At 37.5% G+C, this 16,530-nt stretch overlaps 2 protein-coding genes across 2 annotated transcripts; both read right to left on the reverse strand.

Annotated features, from left to right (window-relative positions):
- Window positions 1-8,433: 8,433 nt before the first annotated feature.
- On the reverse strand, window positions 8,434-10,039 carry LOC140230972 (uncharacterized). Its single transcript, XM_072311116.1, has 2 exons — window positions 9,759-10,039; window positions 8,434-9,124 (listed from the first exon to the last, which is right to left on the reverse strand). Exons 1-2 carry the CDS (start codon window positions 10,037-10,039, stop codon window positions 8,434-8,436), a joined length of 972 nt encoding a protein of 323 aa, XP_072167217.1.
- Window positions 10,040-14,303: 4,264 nt separating this feature from the next.
- Window positions 14,304-15,598, reverse strand: LOC140230987 (uncharacterized). Its single transcript, XM_072311132.1, has 2 exons — window positions 15,306-15,598; window positions 14,304-14,991 (listed from the first exon to the last, which is right to left on the reverse strand). Exons 1-2 carry the CDS (start codon window positions 15,596-15,598, stop codon window positions 14,304-14,306), a joined length of 981 nt encoding a protein of 326 aa, XP_072167233.1.
- Window positions 15,599-16,530: the final 932 nt, after the last annotated feature.

A 16,530-nucleotide genomic window follows, 5' to 3' on the forward strand; every position in this document is an offset into this window, starting at 1 on the left:
TTTATTTCTCCTAAAGGATGGATAGCGGGTTACTGATAGCAGATACACACATTTCATCGATAATGACGTTCAAATCAATATAATTTCTAAAAGCTGATCTTGTTGAAAGAGCTTCACGTGATTATGGGTTTGTCAGAATGATGACATGTTTGACACTCCATGGTATACCACGTGCAAAATTACGTCACTTTGTGACGATATTTTGCAGATAGAATAAATTCTACTTGCATGATGTTACAAAGTATTTGTGACATCACAAAGCTATTGTGACATTGTGCACTGCTTCGTACCATCACTCTGTGAAATCAGGGAGGAAATCACCTCCCTGGTGAAATGTAATAAAATGAAATAATTAAAAAAAAAAACCACTATGACCTCTCAAAGCATTACTGATCGCGCGCTGCTTCGTACGGTCAGTGTAAGATCCCTCCGCAACATCGCATCCACCACGCGACTTCTCGCTTATCATTTTCCCCTTCTTTTGTTAAAATATTTGATCCAACATGTGAAACAAATAAACTCTAGTTAAAATATTTCTCGTTAAAACTATAGGCTTCGGTGCCTCCAAAAGTATTCTTTTATACTTCGAGGGGTGTGCCCCTCAGTGAATAGTACTACTTTGGAGTCACCGCTGCCCAAACTTTTAAACAGAAACTCTCAAAGCAAAGTATACTAGTATAAGGCAATGACGGACTTTACATAGTTATCTATCATTGAAAAGCGAGATTTAAGTATCTAGTTACGTAATGTTATGACTTTGAAATATCGGAAACGAATTTATGAACTTTTTTTTTTTATACAGGTGCAAACATTATACTTAAAAAGCAGTACGGTACTAGGCCAACAGTAGCAATGTCTTACGCGTAATATTTAGCATGCGTTATGGTGCTTACCTATACACGTAGTAGCGTTTAGCTGAAAATGTACCTTCTATCCCCTGCGAGACGTTTTTCGTGTTAGCAACCCGAATATAGTTCAGTGCTTATGCGTGTAGCGTTGTAAATGCCAGTGTGTATTCGATATCTTTTCGCGATTATCTATATCACTTCTAAACCTCTCTTTTGTTGACACAAAGTGATCTTACAAACTTTGTAAAGTAGGTAGGTCTCGTGATGGCGTGATAGATAAGTCAACGTGATTAGTCGCTTTACGAAAGCTTACAATAGGAGGACCCCAAGATTTAGAAGTGAGATTATCCCATAAATTTGAGATACAAGAGGAAATCACAGAGACTAGTATTTGAAATCATTTCCTCCTTTTTTTGTCTTTAGAATATTTATTTTTTTTATTTTCAGGATGAAATAATATTAAGTAAGAAGTGATCAAACTACGATGAAAAGTTTTAGCACACAACGCGTTTTAAGCCTATATACGGGAGCATTCATATTTACACACGTACCCCTCGTATTTGAAGGTTTGGGGATAGCCCTCTCCACACCGTTCCCCTACTCGGCACCCTCAATTTAATAGACTAAGGCTACACTTTGGAGATTGTATGCACCAGATCGTTGAATTGAATTATAAATAAACTCCCTCTTGTGGGAGGGGAATATCGTTTACCTCCTTCCAAATCCTTCTGCTTCTTGGTCTCCCTCCACAGACTCACTGTTCTTCACTGTAAAATTTCTAAATATTCAACTAAAACGTGTTCGCCAGATCGTTGAATTTCAGTACGAAAGCTTCCTCAAATATGGGAGAGATAATTATAGGCGGTCCTCTGTATAGAGTTAGTACACTTTTGGGAATGACAATTATGAAAACGGATTGACGCCAGACGATTGTAATATTTGAGTTCATGCTATTTTTTATATTGATTGGACCTTTTAAATTGCATGTTTTTAACAAGAAAATACACACACAAACACACACACACACACACACACACACTGGAGGAATATCGTGCATGGACATACATATATACATGGCCTTGCATGAATCTTTCCCTTTTCTCGGTCTTTCGTTTCTTTTCTTTTGTTTAATTTTCAACAAAGAGTGACAATGTACAAACATTTCACGAAAAGAAAAGAACAATGATATGAAAATGAAAATACTTTCATAATGTTCCTTCCTGCATTCAAATTGGGAAAAAAAGGAGAGAAAAGCAGTTTGAAAATTAGACATTTCAACCGGCATCGCATGTTACTTTAAGTCTCTAACCAAAACTTGCCTTCCCCCCCCCCCCCCCCCTCAAAAAGGAAAGTAAGAAAAATACCAGATCCTGCATGCGGCCATAAAACTCGACGATTATTTTCTTTTGTGAGGGTTTCATTTTTATTTCGCCTTACATAGAATCCCCCCCCCCCCTCCACCATGAAATTGTCACCGCTGGGAACTCGTGCTCGTGCTCATGCTTTTTTTTTTGTCTGATTGCTTAACAGACGGTGCTATAATGATATTCATTGTAAGAATATCTATACTAGACATTCATTGAAATTGTATATCTATAGGCATATAGTTAAGATATAATCTACATTAAATTATTCCTACCGAACTTAAAGCAAGGGGACTGTTTAAAGTCTATAAAACATGCCAAAACATGCACCAAATAGCACCATTAACAACATCAAAATTCAAAAAGTTCTAACTGTAGGAGGAGGACGATCAATCCTAAACCCCCACTCCCCGCTCTCTTTGCTTCCTTGCATACTAACCACCCCCCCCCCCCGAGATCATGTCCTGGCTTTGCCACTGTTGATTTCCGTACCTGAACTTTGTCCGAAATTACGACAGGAATATGTAAACATCACGAATGCGTAAGTCGTCTACGCAGTGGTAATATCCGAGTCTCAATATGAACGTTGTATCAAATCTGTGTATTTAATATTGCTGATCGTTATTCGTGAAAGCTGCTGTTTCTGGAATATCTATCATTCTTTTTGATTGACCACAAAGCACATGTCGGTTGTGGGCATATCTACTCTACGTATTATAACAAGTAACAATTTAACAAGTAGGTGTCCTATTGCTATACTGTCCTACCCAATGAACTCTATTGGCTGGGTACATTACGTTTTGTCAAGGAAATGACAGCATATTTGGGGTCGCAAATCTTGTTGTTTGTGTTCCTATAAGCCAGTTCAATTCAATTTCAATTCAAATGATTTCAAATTTCAATTCAAATGAGTTCGCAGTTCCACTTTGAGCATGAGCAGAAAAAAAGTTAATTCGTACCTGACATCAAAAGTGGTATTTGGCAATAACAATAGGAAGAGATTGTTAATACATTCAGTGCAATTTAATGGATGCTTTCCCAAGTGTAAATTGAGGGATCATTCTGGTCATCTGGTTTACGCAAGTTCATTCTTTGTTTGAACAGGATTGATAAATCCCATAAGTTGTGCATTATGTCGTTCTGAAAACAAGTGAAGTGCCCTGAACCAACAGAGTAAAAAAGGAAGGTCATTCGTACCAATGTGCCCATGAACTCCGAAGTGGCTTATTGCTACAACACAGGGTTTCTGAATAAAGTAATTTCCGGACTTTATTCAATTGAATCATCATGTCCGCTCACTGCAGATCCTTCATGCCTGGGGTAACATATTTTTTTTAACCATTTTTTTTTCATTTTCCATCTGAGAAGATGTCTGGACAGCCCATATTGAGCTGCAGTATAACCCTGGTCTTCCTTGGGATCTAGTTGGATATGGAGCGGGACCACTTCATCGGCTTAGAGGCCCTTTCCACTTTGCGATGAATGAAGAGGGATGTTTTCATGTACATGAGCTGTGACTGTCGCTCACATGGGACCTCCATTAAGTTGGGGTGTTTGGCCTCTTACTTGAGGAGACGATATCATCACAGACAACATTACACAGTTACACTTGAGAATCGAACCCGGGTCCTTAGATTTGGAGACAGACGCGCCATCGACTGAGCCAAATCACCTCCCTACAAGGTTTGTAGCCAGGGCAGTGGGTATTGATACTTTTCGCCTTGGTGGACACAGCTGCCAGCTGCCCGCAATCCTTTGACCAAGTGATTCCATCCAGGGCTATCATCGAAAAATGTTCCTGACATCTTTTGCAACTATGTCGCTTTTTTTTTTCTAACTCTACATTGAAGGTATACTTTGGAATTTTACCTCCTTTGTTTTCTCGGATCGATTAAGATCGGACCCAGGCCGCGTTCGAGCTCTCAAAAGGGAACCAAAGCAACCAATGTGATACCATATCATGTCATATTTGGAACATTCGACCGCTCTGCGGAGAAAGCGTCCCACATGATATTTGTTTTGTTTGTTTGTTTTTACTCAGAGGGGATCACACGTTTTATAGCACCCATACAGGGCCATGAACCTATACGCGGTTACATCAACACATTTATTATTTTCAATTTCTAACAAGATGAAAGAGCACTAACACTTAGATTGACTCTTTCAGAAAAGCAGGGGGGATGATATTACCCTCAACATATTGTATCAGTGAGAATTTGAAGGATTATCTTCTTAACTTAAACATAAAAAAAAAATCAGTACTTTTGAATATGTTGTCTGTTTCCTCTCAATCTTCACTGTTATGTGCTAGAAATATATCTGGCATTCGTGTTCTGTACCTGGGTATCCCTGTGAATACTCTTGATACTAGAAATGGAAAAACTATTTGCATGCCTAAAATTCTAAATGAATCATTTACAATTTTCATTCATGAAATATGTATGTATAGAGAGAAATATAGAACTACAGAAATATTTTTCAGCACAACGCATTCTTAGGTTTGATATACGTCTAAGGGAATATTGATATATATATATATATATATATATATATATATATATATATATATATGTATATATATATTCTTTCTGCATTTGTGAGGAAAACAAACAACAGAGTGGAATGATTACAATCATACTACAGTAACGCAAAAATATAAATCAGATATCACTGCACCCTTGTTCAAACAAAGATTGTTAATAAAAATCATCTTCGCACCCTTGCCAACATGAGATATTAATTTCTTTTGAAAACTTGAGCATATAGAGGGGATGACCAATTGAAGCGATGCGTGAAGTGTACACATTGCACCTTACTACCATTACTTAAATTCAAATTGTAAAGTTGTATATTTGCTTCAATTTGTTTCGATCATTTCTTTCATCAGACACGGTACGCTCACCATTACGCTGAATACTCTCAAGTGGACAGGAGAACAAACTGGATATATATATATATATATATATATATATATATATATATATCTTTCTCTTTTTTTATATTTTATACAAATGTCATAGTTTCAATGTTTGTTTGTGCGTATGCACAGTAACCTTTTCTTTCTTGATAATGTTATTTTCAGCACAACGCATCCTTAGGTTTGCCAAACGTATAAGGGAATATTAAATACGCATAATACATGTATATTCAAAGTAATGAAAGTCATGGTTTCCTAAATGATTTAGCAACTAGCCGTAAGCCCGTTACTCTTAGACGTCTGCTGTTGTTTTCACATTTTCCGGGTTTTTTTTTTTTGTTTGTTTTTTTTTTTACATTATTATTTTCACGGCTTCACATCCCTTAGGCATCGCGTTGAATAGCCGGTATACTCTTCCGCATCACTTGCGTTCTGTTCCGTTCAATGCGTTCCCCAGCAAGACTAATGCAAAGGTAGAACACGTCTCACAACATAATGCACCGGTATTTAAATTGAACAAAATAAGCAATGTTTTAATTGCGAGTGAACACTAAAATGCTTAAATGCGATTTCATGAAGTCTGTAACAATAAATGCGTGTACCTGTTGACCAATAAATGTAAACATAGAAAAGACATTTGCTCAATGAGTGTTTAAAGTAAAAACAATGAATGAAAAGATATGTTAATGTTAATGATTATTTGATAAAAACAGAATAACATCGTGCTAGTTTGCTCGAAGTGTTAAACTGATTGGTCAGAAAAGAATTTTAACGCTGGAATATAGGCACTCCGTATTCACATTTCCTTCTTTCCATATAAATACACCGTTTATGCAATGTATTACAACATACATCATGTTCATGGATATTTCTGATCACAGAGCTTAGTAACGAGGCCTTTCGTTCGCGTGTCCATTCACCTTAATCCCCTTACGGAGAAATTCACTCAGTTCACTCAGTTGTTGCTGGCTAGTGCTAGCTCCCGACAATCGTTTTGCTTGCTAAGGGCAACTTTTCTGAACGAAACGTGCATAGAAATAAACTTAATACCGAAAAGCGGACTTTGAATGACCTCTTCGCCGATTATTTTTTTCCCGAATCTGACGAACATTTCAGATTTGATTGCAATGAATACAGCTTTGAGTTATCAAAAATAAATTTCACAGAAAAAAGCCGCCACGTCTGGTCAAAACCTGAATTTAATGATTGCCATATCAGCTCGACTGGCGAGCTTACAAATCAAGACAGGAAAAACCTATAATTCAAATGAACATGCTACGGCATTGTCCTTGGATGTATATCCTTGCTTGAATAGGACGGGCCCTATGCATCGTCACTGAATGTACGTTTAGTAAAACATAGGGCCCACCCTAGTAGAGGTCTCGAATATGATGGCAGTTCCCTGTTGTGTTTTGTCCTTTGATTTTATGTGGATTATAAATGTATTATGCAAATTCACTATTTCCCTACGTGTTTTGTGACAAGCGACAGTTTTGTTACGGAAGCAACAACTCGTATCGGTATTCATTTATTCTTGTATTCATACAAAGCCCTATTTTGTACCTATTTTCATAGAAATAAAACGAGGCAAAATCAAATGAAATTAAATTTCAATTATTTTGCAAGGAATGTTTCAGTGTCAAACTATGGCTGATGTCGCCTTATTGTGGTAAATCCGTGTAACATTGAATAATTCCGTGAAACCATTATCATTTTATTCATCCAGTGTGAATAAAACTATATGAAGAGTCATTCTGTTCGCGATTTGGGTGACATTGCAATGTGATGCTACTATAGAGAGACAAAAGTGAAAGCGCGCAAGTCAAATATCTTTCACTTTAACTATAGGCATTTGCCACGGTATATTGTTTAAGAGTTATTCTATAACAGTCTTTATTGACAAATCTGGAGCCATTAATGTGACACATGCTATATTGATTGTTTTTCTGACGGTTATTTGTGATTGGATTACTTTAATCACAAATGATGCAAAATTTTTACTCTTCTGTATCAATTTGGTCAAAACATACGTGACTACGTAACCTGCATTTTGTTACGGTCTTCTGCGTCACATGACAGAACACAATACATGTACTTATTCCTAATCAAATGAAAAAAAAAAATACATGCACCATAGACAATTGTACCAGTAGCATACCTTGAATATGTGGCTCATAACACATTATTCATCCCTAAGCTAAAGAGCAGGTTCAGTCTATCTAAACAAAAGACATTGCAGCAACATCTCCTCTGGTACTTTAGTATACTCAAGTGTTGAGCAATGTGACGCACTTTATTAACTCTATGAATCTCATGCATTCCATGCAGTCCATACAAAAGTTAAAGAGCAGGCTATGTCTATATCCAAACATGAGTTATAACAGCAATACCTCTTCTGATACTTCAGTACTCAAATACTTCAGTATCAATTCTATGAATTTCATGTATTCAATGCATTTTATAACGATTTTATGAATTGTTTACTGAATTTCATTGAATTCAGTTAAAATGGAAGAGTCTGCGCTTAAAAGCATTGTTTACCGTTTGCAGATGAAACAAAAACCCGGCTTTAGTGCTTCAAAATCGTTCTAGTTATAGAATCGTTCTAGTTATAAAATCGTTCGAGTTATAGAGATAGAAACAACCATTGTAAAAATGTTTATCAGTATAATCAATGTTAAGTATTTAAGATGTGAACAATAGTTATAATAAAATTGTCTCTATAAGCTGTCTACAGTTATGAATTATTGAGAGAAAAAAATAATATCTCCTTGTAGTTCAGACTTTATTGTAAAATTCTATATGCTGGGATGTTTTGTGATACAACTGACCAAAAATATAACTCAAACATTCTTATTCTTGAAATCACTGCTCCCAATGCATGGTAAACAATAAACTTTTAACTCGATAGGGCCTATACGTCTTTCAAAGTATGTGACAAGTTGGCCTAAAGACAATAATAGCGTTTTTAAAGAGCTATTGATCTGCTCCAGAAACCAAAAATTCCTGTGATGATGGATTTGAAAATGACGTTGGTGATTTTTAATCTTAATAAAACCTTTTAGTCTGGCTACACTAAAACATGTCTGAATCTCACGTCTAACAAACAAAAAGATACAACAGGTTACTACTATTTTATTCCCGTAAATCATATTCTAAGCTCATATCAGTAATATGATTGAAAATTGTTCTTCTTTGTTTAGTGGGGGAAATAGCAATCACGAGATCACTATAATGAATTTTCAACCCAAGCCTATAGTCAATAAGTAGGTTCACTAGCTGAAGTTCAATTAGTGTCCCGAATTTATGGAGGGGCTATTCTAAACCTGTGCATTTCCTCGTAGTACGGCATTTCCATCTCGGCAACCTCCCTGATATCCTTTGTCGCCCCGTTAAAAGAAGCGGAAGTGGAGGAAGGTTTGAAGCAAGTACTCTTAAAGGCGTTGGCAAACCACATATTATACCGTGGAGCGTCGAGGACGTTCGAACAGACACTTTGCCACTTACGGACCACATCGGATGAGGCATCCCAAGTTACGTAATCTTCGGAGTACGGGATACCCAGTGCGCGGAAGAGCAGTGGAAGTATGGTTGCCGGATCCTCCATGAGTTCATCGATGTCGACAATGACCGGGTTATTATCGACGTTTTCTCGAATGTGGCACCACAATTCGTGGATTTCCCTGAAAAAGTAAAGCGTTCCTTCCTCTGGTGGCTGTGCATAATCCATAACATCGAAGTTTTCTGGGTCCGGTTTCGGCATACCCTGTGGTAGATCCTTGGGATCCACTCCTTCTACATATTTCAGCAGTGTCTTCCGAAAGGATTTGTACGCCTTCACAGGATGTCGTATGAGGAAGCAATGTCGAAAACCACTGGATGGATCAGGCAGGTACTGGTATCGGCTCGGTGGCATCCCGAAGGCCATGTCTTTGATGAAGACGAATTTCGTGGTTTGAGGAATCGAGTCGAATATTTGCTTCAGTCTAACAGGTCTGTGGATAGGTATAGGAGTAATTACAGTGATGTATCTTCTTTGACTTCTCATACACGAATGAAAATAAATGAAATGCTTTGTTTAAGATGTTGGCTTCATAGAAGTTAAAAACAAATCATGGAGATCAATAGCATTTCACCGCATCCTAACTGACATGTGTATACCATATGGACTTACACGTACTTAAAGGGGAATTACACAAGTTTACTTGGCATAGCTCTTTTGCAAGCCGTTGACATTGTTCGACTCTAGGAAGAAAGGCAAGTCGCAAGTATTCATCCTCATTCCTATTTTTAATTCATGTTTTTTCTCTTCAATTTCTACTGACTGTAAGAGACAAGTGCTACGAAAACACTGACTGTAATAAACAAGTGCTACGGTGACACGGCATTTGCTCCTGTCACAAGTATTCCAGTCTTATTTTCTCTAAAAGGATTTAGCGTTACAGTTAGGGATATGATACGGGTTTAGGTTTACTTTGAAATGAGGATTAAGATTAGGATTTAGGTTATGTTTGTGGATATAATTTATGTTTGGTTTACCGTGCAGATATTTCATGGGAGCTATTGTCGCAGGAGCTAATGTCATGGATCCCATACAGACATGGTACGTTTCGAAAACATAAAACTTACGACAATAGATCGAGTTTGAATTTCTGTGTGTCACCTCCCATATTCAAGTTTTTCGCTGCATCCAGGTAAACCTCTTCGTTACCATCAATTTCAAGAGGAAGAGGATCGGAATTATATAGTTCCCTGGCCATCCTGGAAATGACGTACGGCTCTAGCCAGATTTCGCCGCCGTCAACGAAGCTCATGCATTTTGTCATCGCTGTCGACACCGAGCGGGGAACGCACCACATGATGACTCGTGCGGGTCCGTCACCTCCTGCCATGTTTGTATCAGAGGCCATTTTATTGCTCCTACAAAGGGTTTTAAAGTAGTTTAAAGAAGATATTGTTACAGAGAGAAGGAAGTGCCTCAAACGCAATAACAAAAAGCTAACATTCTCTAGACAAGAGTAATGTTGCAATACTGGTTTCTTCAAATGATTAGATAAGTGGTGACCATTTTCAGCATCTAAACTGATCCTTCATTATAGCAGTTCGAATAAGAATGTAGAGTTTCACAAATCTAATGAACGTTAGTGATCTTAAAACAGATACCATTTTAGGCGGTAGTTTTGTTGAGAGCAGCTAATCTCCCAGTAGCAACATTGAAAATCACACGCACACACACACTTATCAGGGCTCCACACTAACTTTTATTTTTGGTGGCCCAAAGGCAAACATCCGACCTTTTTTGGTGGCCCGATCAGGCTACCACATTCGTAATTTCTGAAATTTTGGTGGCCCGACGTGCGTTTTTGGTGGCCCCGAGCCACCGTTAGTGTCGAGCCCTGCATATATATATATATATATATATATATATATATATATATATATGTATATATATATATATATATATATATATATATATGTATATGTATATATATATATATATATATGCCTTTATATAATAATATATAATGGTCTTTACTCATGCAATGGAACAAGGTGAAAGATAAGGCGCACTATCTTTCACCTCGTGCGAAAGCTTGTACCATCGCACTCATTACCATTCACTATTTGTATAATAAACATACAAATACATTCTGAATCCATGACTGAGTCCCTATGTCGTCGCTCAAGGAAAGACGAACTTCATCTGCATAGTTTTAAAACAAGTGTATCAATTTCTTTGGTGAAGAAGCAAAGCTATCTAATGGATATGTAGCAGTAGCTATGCTGGATCTCGTACCATGCGCTGTAAAGCTTACCAGTGCACGCCTTGTTCCGCGAAAAATTGCCCCTCTTTCCTTTTGAGATCCTTTCGTGTCAGCAACTCTTCGACGAATGGTTCGATGTCAGTATCCCTGTTTTGAGTGCAAGTATGTGTTCGATATCTCGCTGTGGCATTTTCTGCCATAGCATGTCTCTTTCTTGTTGACACAAAGCGATCTTAAAAACATTGTTAAGTGGATCTATCTCACGGTGGCATGATAGTAAAGTCAACGTGATTAACTTGCGACAGCTACAAAGCATCTGAAGTTGTGTACCTGACCTTCGTCTCACACAATGACATGAATGTGTAAACGTCAAGGTTATACGACCTTTTCAGACTACATTTATCATATTTTTATGGCAATGACAGTTTCTGAATAGGAATGTTTTATCAAATCCGTTCATTTGACATTAATTGTAATACATATCCCTAATTGCAATATCAACACTAAATGTGATAAAGGCAGCGTATCAGGAAACAAAGACAAGAGCTATGCTCGTTTTTTCTTTCTTTGCTTGTCTCTGTGTTACCATTTAAATCATTGACTTTTGTGTGAGATAAGAATATAATTTAGACAAACATAAAAGTGATTTGGTTCAGTCGGTAGGCTGCGCGTGTGCCTCAAGATAATGAAGTCGGGTTTGACTCCCAAGTCGAATTTAGCAATGCTGCGTGTCATCATACAGTGTGAGAGGGTCACAACTCATGCACGTAGAAGATCAATCATCGCAAAGAGCAGGGTGCATAACCTGGTGAAGTGGTCCCGCCTCACCTCACATCCAACTGGACCCCATGGAAGACCAGCTAGTGCAACTGAATATTGGTTATCCAGTCATCTTCTCACATGGAATAAATAAATAAATAAATAAATAAATAAATAAATAAATAAATAAATAAATAAATAAATAAATAAATAAATAAATAAATAAATAAATAAAATAAATAAATATATAAATATATAAACAAACATACTGACTTTGAGTGAAGTCTGAATTGTTGTCTCGATACATTGCCCAAAAAGCTCAACGTGAATCACAAGATATATACATGCATTGCTAATTACCTTGGAAGGAAAAACAAAATGCACCAGAAAAAGTAAGGACAAACTACAAAATCCCATGCCCTTGCCCATGTATTGATTTGCTGTGGATTGATTTTATTTTTGAATTTTCAACATTTCTATAAAAATAAAAGCATGATCATTTTTAATAATATTTCGAACATCAGGATATGCAATGTAAACGGAACTTTCAAGTTTGTTATTAATCAATTTCAAATAAAAGGAATATTCATGACGGGAAAATAAGCAGACTGCCCATTGCATCATAAATCATACAGACATGTAATCTGAACAGTACTACAGCCCCTCTGATATAAAAATTATTCCAAATCTTACGTTCTGATAATTTATGTCACATAACACGGCACTTTGAATTTCTTTATTTAGCTCCTTCAGGCTAACGCAGCTAAATCATTACTATAATTCCTTTTGCTATAGGCTCACGCTTTCCACTTTTTCTGATACATTAACAACGATGATTGCAATATTGGAGACATAAATCTATGCCTTGCTTCAATCCAAATTCCGTATTCTGCTAATGCAGAAAAGTGATATATCAGTTATACAGCCTCATTCCCTGTTGGAAAGAAAACAGTGTCCCACAGTGTGTTCACAATGTGTTTACATGGTCGACTATTATGTGAAAACGCTCGAATACAACAGTGTGAAGATGATTGCACATTGTGGTGTACTTTTGCACAGAAAGCTCACGTAATAATGTTGTTTCACACTGTGAATCCGTACTGTGAAAGGATGATTAACAATGTGTTCATGACGTTAAACCGCTCGAATTTAACAGAGTGTGACGAGATTCCACACTGTGTTCGTTCTATATTCACTCCGTGTTTCACATTGTGTTTCTCACTGTGGGACAGTGTTCTTTCCAGCAAGGATTTTTTTTTTCCACGCAACGGATTCTTCTTTAATCCATACGATACGTCCTACGAAGGTTGTCTATATGTCCAGCTACAATATTCGTGTTTTAATACTGTCAAGTAAACCAGCTGCCTGTAACTTCCAAAACTGAAAAAAAAAGAATCCAACAATAGAACATCATAAAATGATACCTTGTTTTTCAATTACATATTGATGATTCTTTAGATATCAATGAGGTGAAATGTCTTACATTTATAGCGTTGTCTCCGGTTATAACATTCAGGGTTAAAATGTATAATAAGGGTGGACTAAGGTTTATACATTTATGTTCGATATCTTATTTATCTTCATGGGGCGACAGCGACCATGACAACATGAAAAATGACAAACTGTGCATCTATACAATTTCTTTTTCCCACTAATAGGTCGAGATATGTGTTTGAATGGTCCGTTACCTCTACGTTTAAAATTTAAACGACGTTACTTTATCAAGTTTCGGTATGAATTTTTTTTTTGTCAGAACAGCGGTAAGACTTAATTATGTAATACATTTAGGGTCGATTCATTTTGGGTGACAATGTTTAGCATTACGTTCGATATTGCATTCCCGGGGATACTGGGGAGTTTGCCAGGAATTGTTCAACGAGTTCTGAAAAGTCACCAGGCACTGTTCGTATTATAAATACTATGACATTATAAAATATTATGTCTATCAAATCAAAAGTTGTAAAAGCATCATCTTCTCTAATATGTTAGTACTCATATAGTTGAGTAATGTGGCGTCCATTTTCAACTCTATGAGATGTATGCATTCTATATACATTTCATACCGAAGTTAAAGAGCACCCTAAGCTTTCCAAATTAAAGTTATAACAACTTCTCCTCTAGTTCTTTAGGTTGAGTAAAGCTACGTACATTATCAACTCTATAAACTGCATGCATTCAAGAATTTCACAATGACGGAATTATGAACTGAATTTCATCGCCAAGTTTCAGTGAAAAATAGAAGAGTCTGTGCCTACCGCCAGTTCGTGTGTCTGAGTATGAGAACAAGTACATAGGTTACGATAGCTTTCTAAAGAGCTATTGATCTGCTCCGGAAGCAAACAATTGTCTGTAATAATAGATTTGAAAAAGACATTTGTGAATTCAACTCTGACAGAACTTTAGTCATGGTCACATTGAAAAGTGTCTGGAATTTACTTCTAGTCAACAAAGGATACAGCAGGTTACCACAATTTCATTCCTGTAAATTGCATGTTAAGTTCATACCACTTCACTGAAATTTTCTGTGGCAAGTGGTTGAAATTGCATACACGAGGACGACCATAATATTGTTACAGAGATTTTTTTTTAATGCAAATTTACGCTAAAAAGAGGACCCTCTGGTAGGTGTTTGATTGGTGTACCGAATTTACTAAGGGGTTATTCTAAACTTGTACATTTCCTCGTAGTAGGGCATTTCCTTCTCTGCGATATCCCTGATATCCTTTGTCACCCCGTCAAGAGAAGCGGAAGTAGAGGAAGGTTTAAAACAAGTACTCTTAAAGGCGTTGGCAAACCACAGTTTATAGCGTGGAGCCTCGAGGACGTTCGAACACACACTATGCCACTTCAGGACCACATCGGATGAGGCGTCCCAAGTTAGGTAATCCTCGGAGTACGGGATACCCAGTGCGCGGAAGAGCAGTGGAAGTATGGTTGCCGGATCCTCCATGAGTTCATCGATGTCGACAATGACCGGGTCGTTATCGACGTTTTCTCGAATGTGGCACCACAGTTCGTGGATTTCCCTGAAAAAGTAAAACGTTCCTTCCTCCGGTGCCGGTGCAAAATCCATAACATCAAAGTTTTCTGGGTCTGGTTTCGGCATACCCTGTGGTAGATCCTTGGGATCCACTCCTTCTACTGATTTCAGCAATGTCTTCCGAAAGGATTTGTACGCCTTCACAGGATGTCGTATAAGGAAGCAATGTCGAAAACCACTGGATGGATCAGGCAGATACTGGTATCGGCTTGGTGGCATGCCAAAGGCCATGTCTTTGACGAAGACAAATTTCGTGGTGGGAGGAATCGAGTCGAATATATGTTTCAGTCTAACAGGTCTGTGGATAAGGACAAAAGATATTATAGACATGCTTTGTTATTGTTGTTTTTATTGACTTCTCAAATAGGATAAACAAAACCATTAAGCAATTGTAATTTAGATCAAGAGTTCAAGTTTACTTGGCATAGCTCTTTACGTTTTGCAAGCCGTTGACATTGTTTGAGTCTAGGAGGAAAGGCAAGTCGCAAGTATTCGTCCTCATTCCTATTTTCAACCATATTGTTTCTTTATTTCATTACTGAGTATTTTAAACAAATTTGACACAAACACTGCCATACAGACATGGTACGTTTAATAAAACATAACACTTACGACAATAGATCGAGTTTGAAGTTCTGCGTGTCACCTCCAAAATTCAAATTTTTTGCTGCATCCAGGTAAGCCTCTTCGTTACCATCAAATTCAGCAGGAAGCGAGTCGGAATCGGAATTATATAGTTTACGGAATTCTCTGGCCATCCTGGAAATGACGTATGACTCCAGCCAGATTTCGGCCCCGTCAACGAAGCTCATGCATTTTGTCATTGCTGTCGACACCGACCGGGGAACGCACCACATGATGACTCGTGCGCGCCCGTCTTCTGCCGTTCTTGGGTCAGTGGCCATTTTATTCCTTCTGCAAAGGGTGATCAGCCGGTTAAAGATGATATTATTGTTCCAGAGGAAAGAAAGTGCTTGAAACGAAATGACAGAGAGCTAACATCCGCTCGACAAGAGTTGTGTTGCAATACTGGTTCTTCAAATGATGAAATAATTGCAATTTCAGCATCTAAACTGCTCTTACATTTTTGCAGATCGAAAAAAAAAAAGAAGTTCAGTTACACAACCAAGTAAAAACATATAGTGGCCTATCAGATAGATTACTTCTTAGTCGTTGACGAACGACACTGCTTCATCTCTCTATGAAGTTTCTCTCCTTATAAATTACTTTTTACCAAGAAGCAAAACTATCTTATGGATGTAACAGTAGGCTTTCCTATTCGATTGATCTCGTACCATGCGCTATGATGCTTACCAGTACACGCCTTGTTGCGTTAAAATTGCCCCTCTTTCACGTTGAGAGCTTTTCGCGTCAGCAACCCTCCGACGAATGGTTCGATGCAGATTGTGTTTAGCGTCTTGAATGCAAGTGTTTTCGATATCTCGCATTTGAACTTTCTATCAAAGCTTGTCTTTTTCTTGTTGACACAAGAAGTGGTTCGATCTCACGGTGGTGTAATAGTGAAAATAGCGAAAGCAACAAAAATAGTTTGAATTGTGTACCTGACCTTCGTCCGACATAATGAATTGAATGTGTAAACACCAAGGTTGCACGACCTTTTCAGAATACATTAGTCATCTTCTTTATGGCAATGACAGTGTATGAGTATAGAAAGGTTTTTTTTTTTTTAATTTTCAGAACCGTTTTTTCGGCCAGACATAACTCGTAGAATTTATTTGAAGAAATTAAAAAATCCCGGAGATAGAATTTCGGTGTCATTCTGTCCCATTCATAGAAGCGAGTTCCATTCGTTGGGAACAGTTTCTCGAAAATGACT

The sequence above is a fragment of the Diadema setosum genome, chromosome 7 (genome assembly GCF_964275005.1).
Source record: "Diadema setosum chromosome 7, eeDiaSeto1, whole genome shotgun sequence".
Classification (NCBI taxonomy): domain Eukaryota; kingdom Metazoa; phylum Echinodermata; class Echinoidea; order Diadematoida; family Diadematidae; genus Diadema; species Diadema setosum.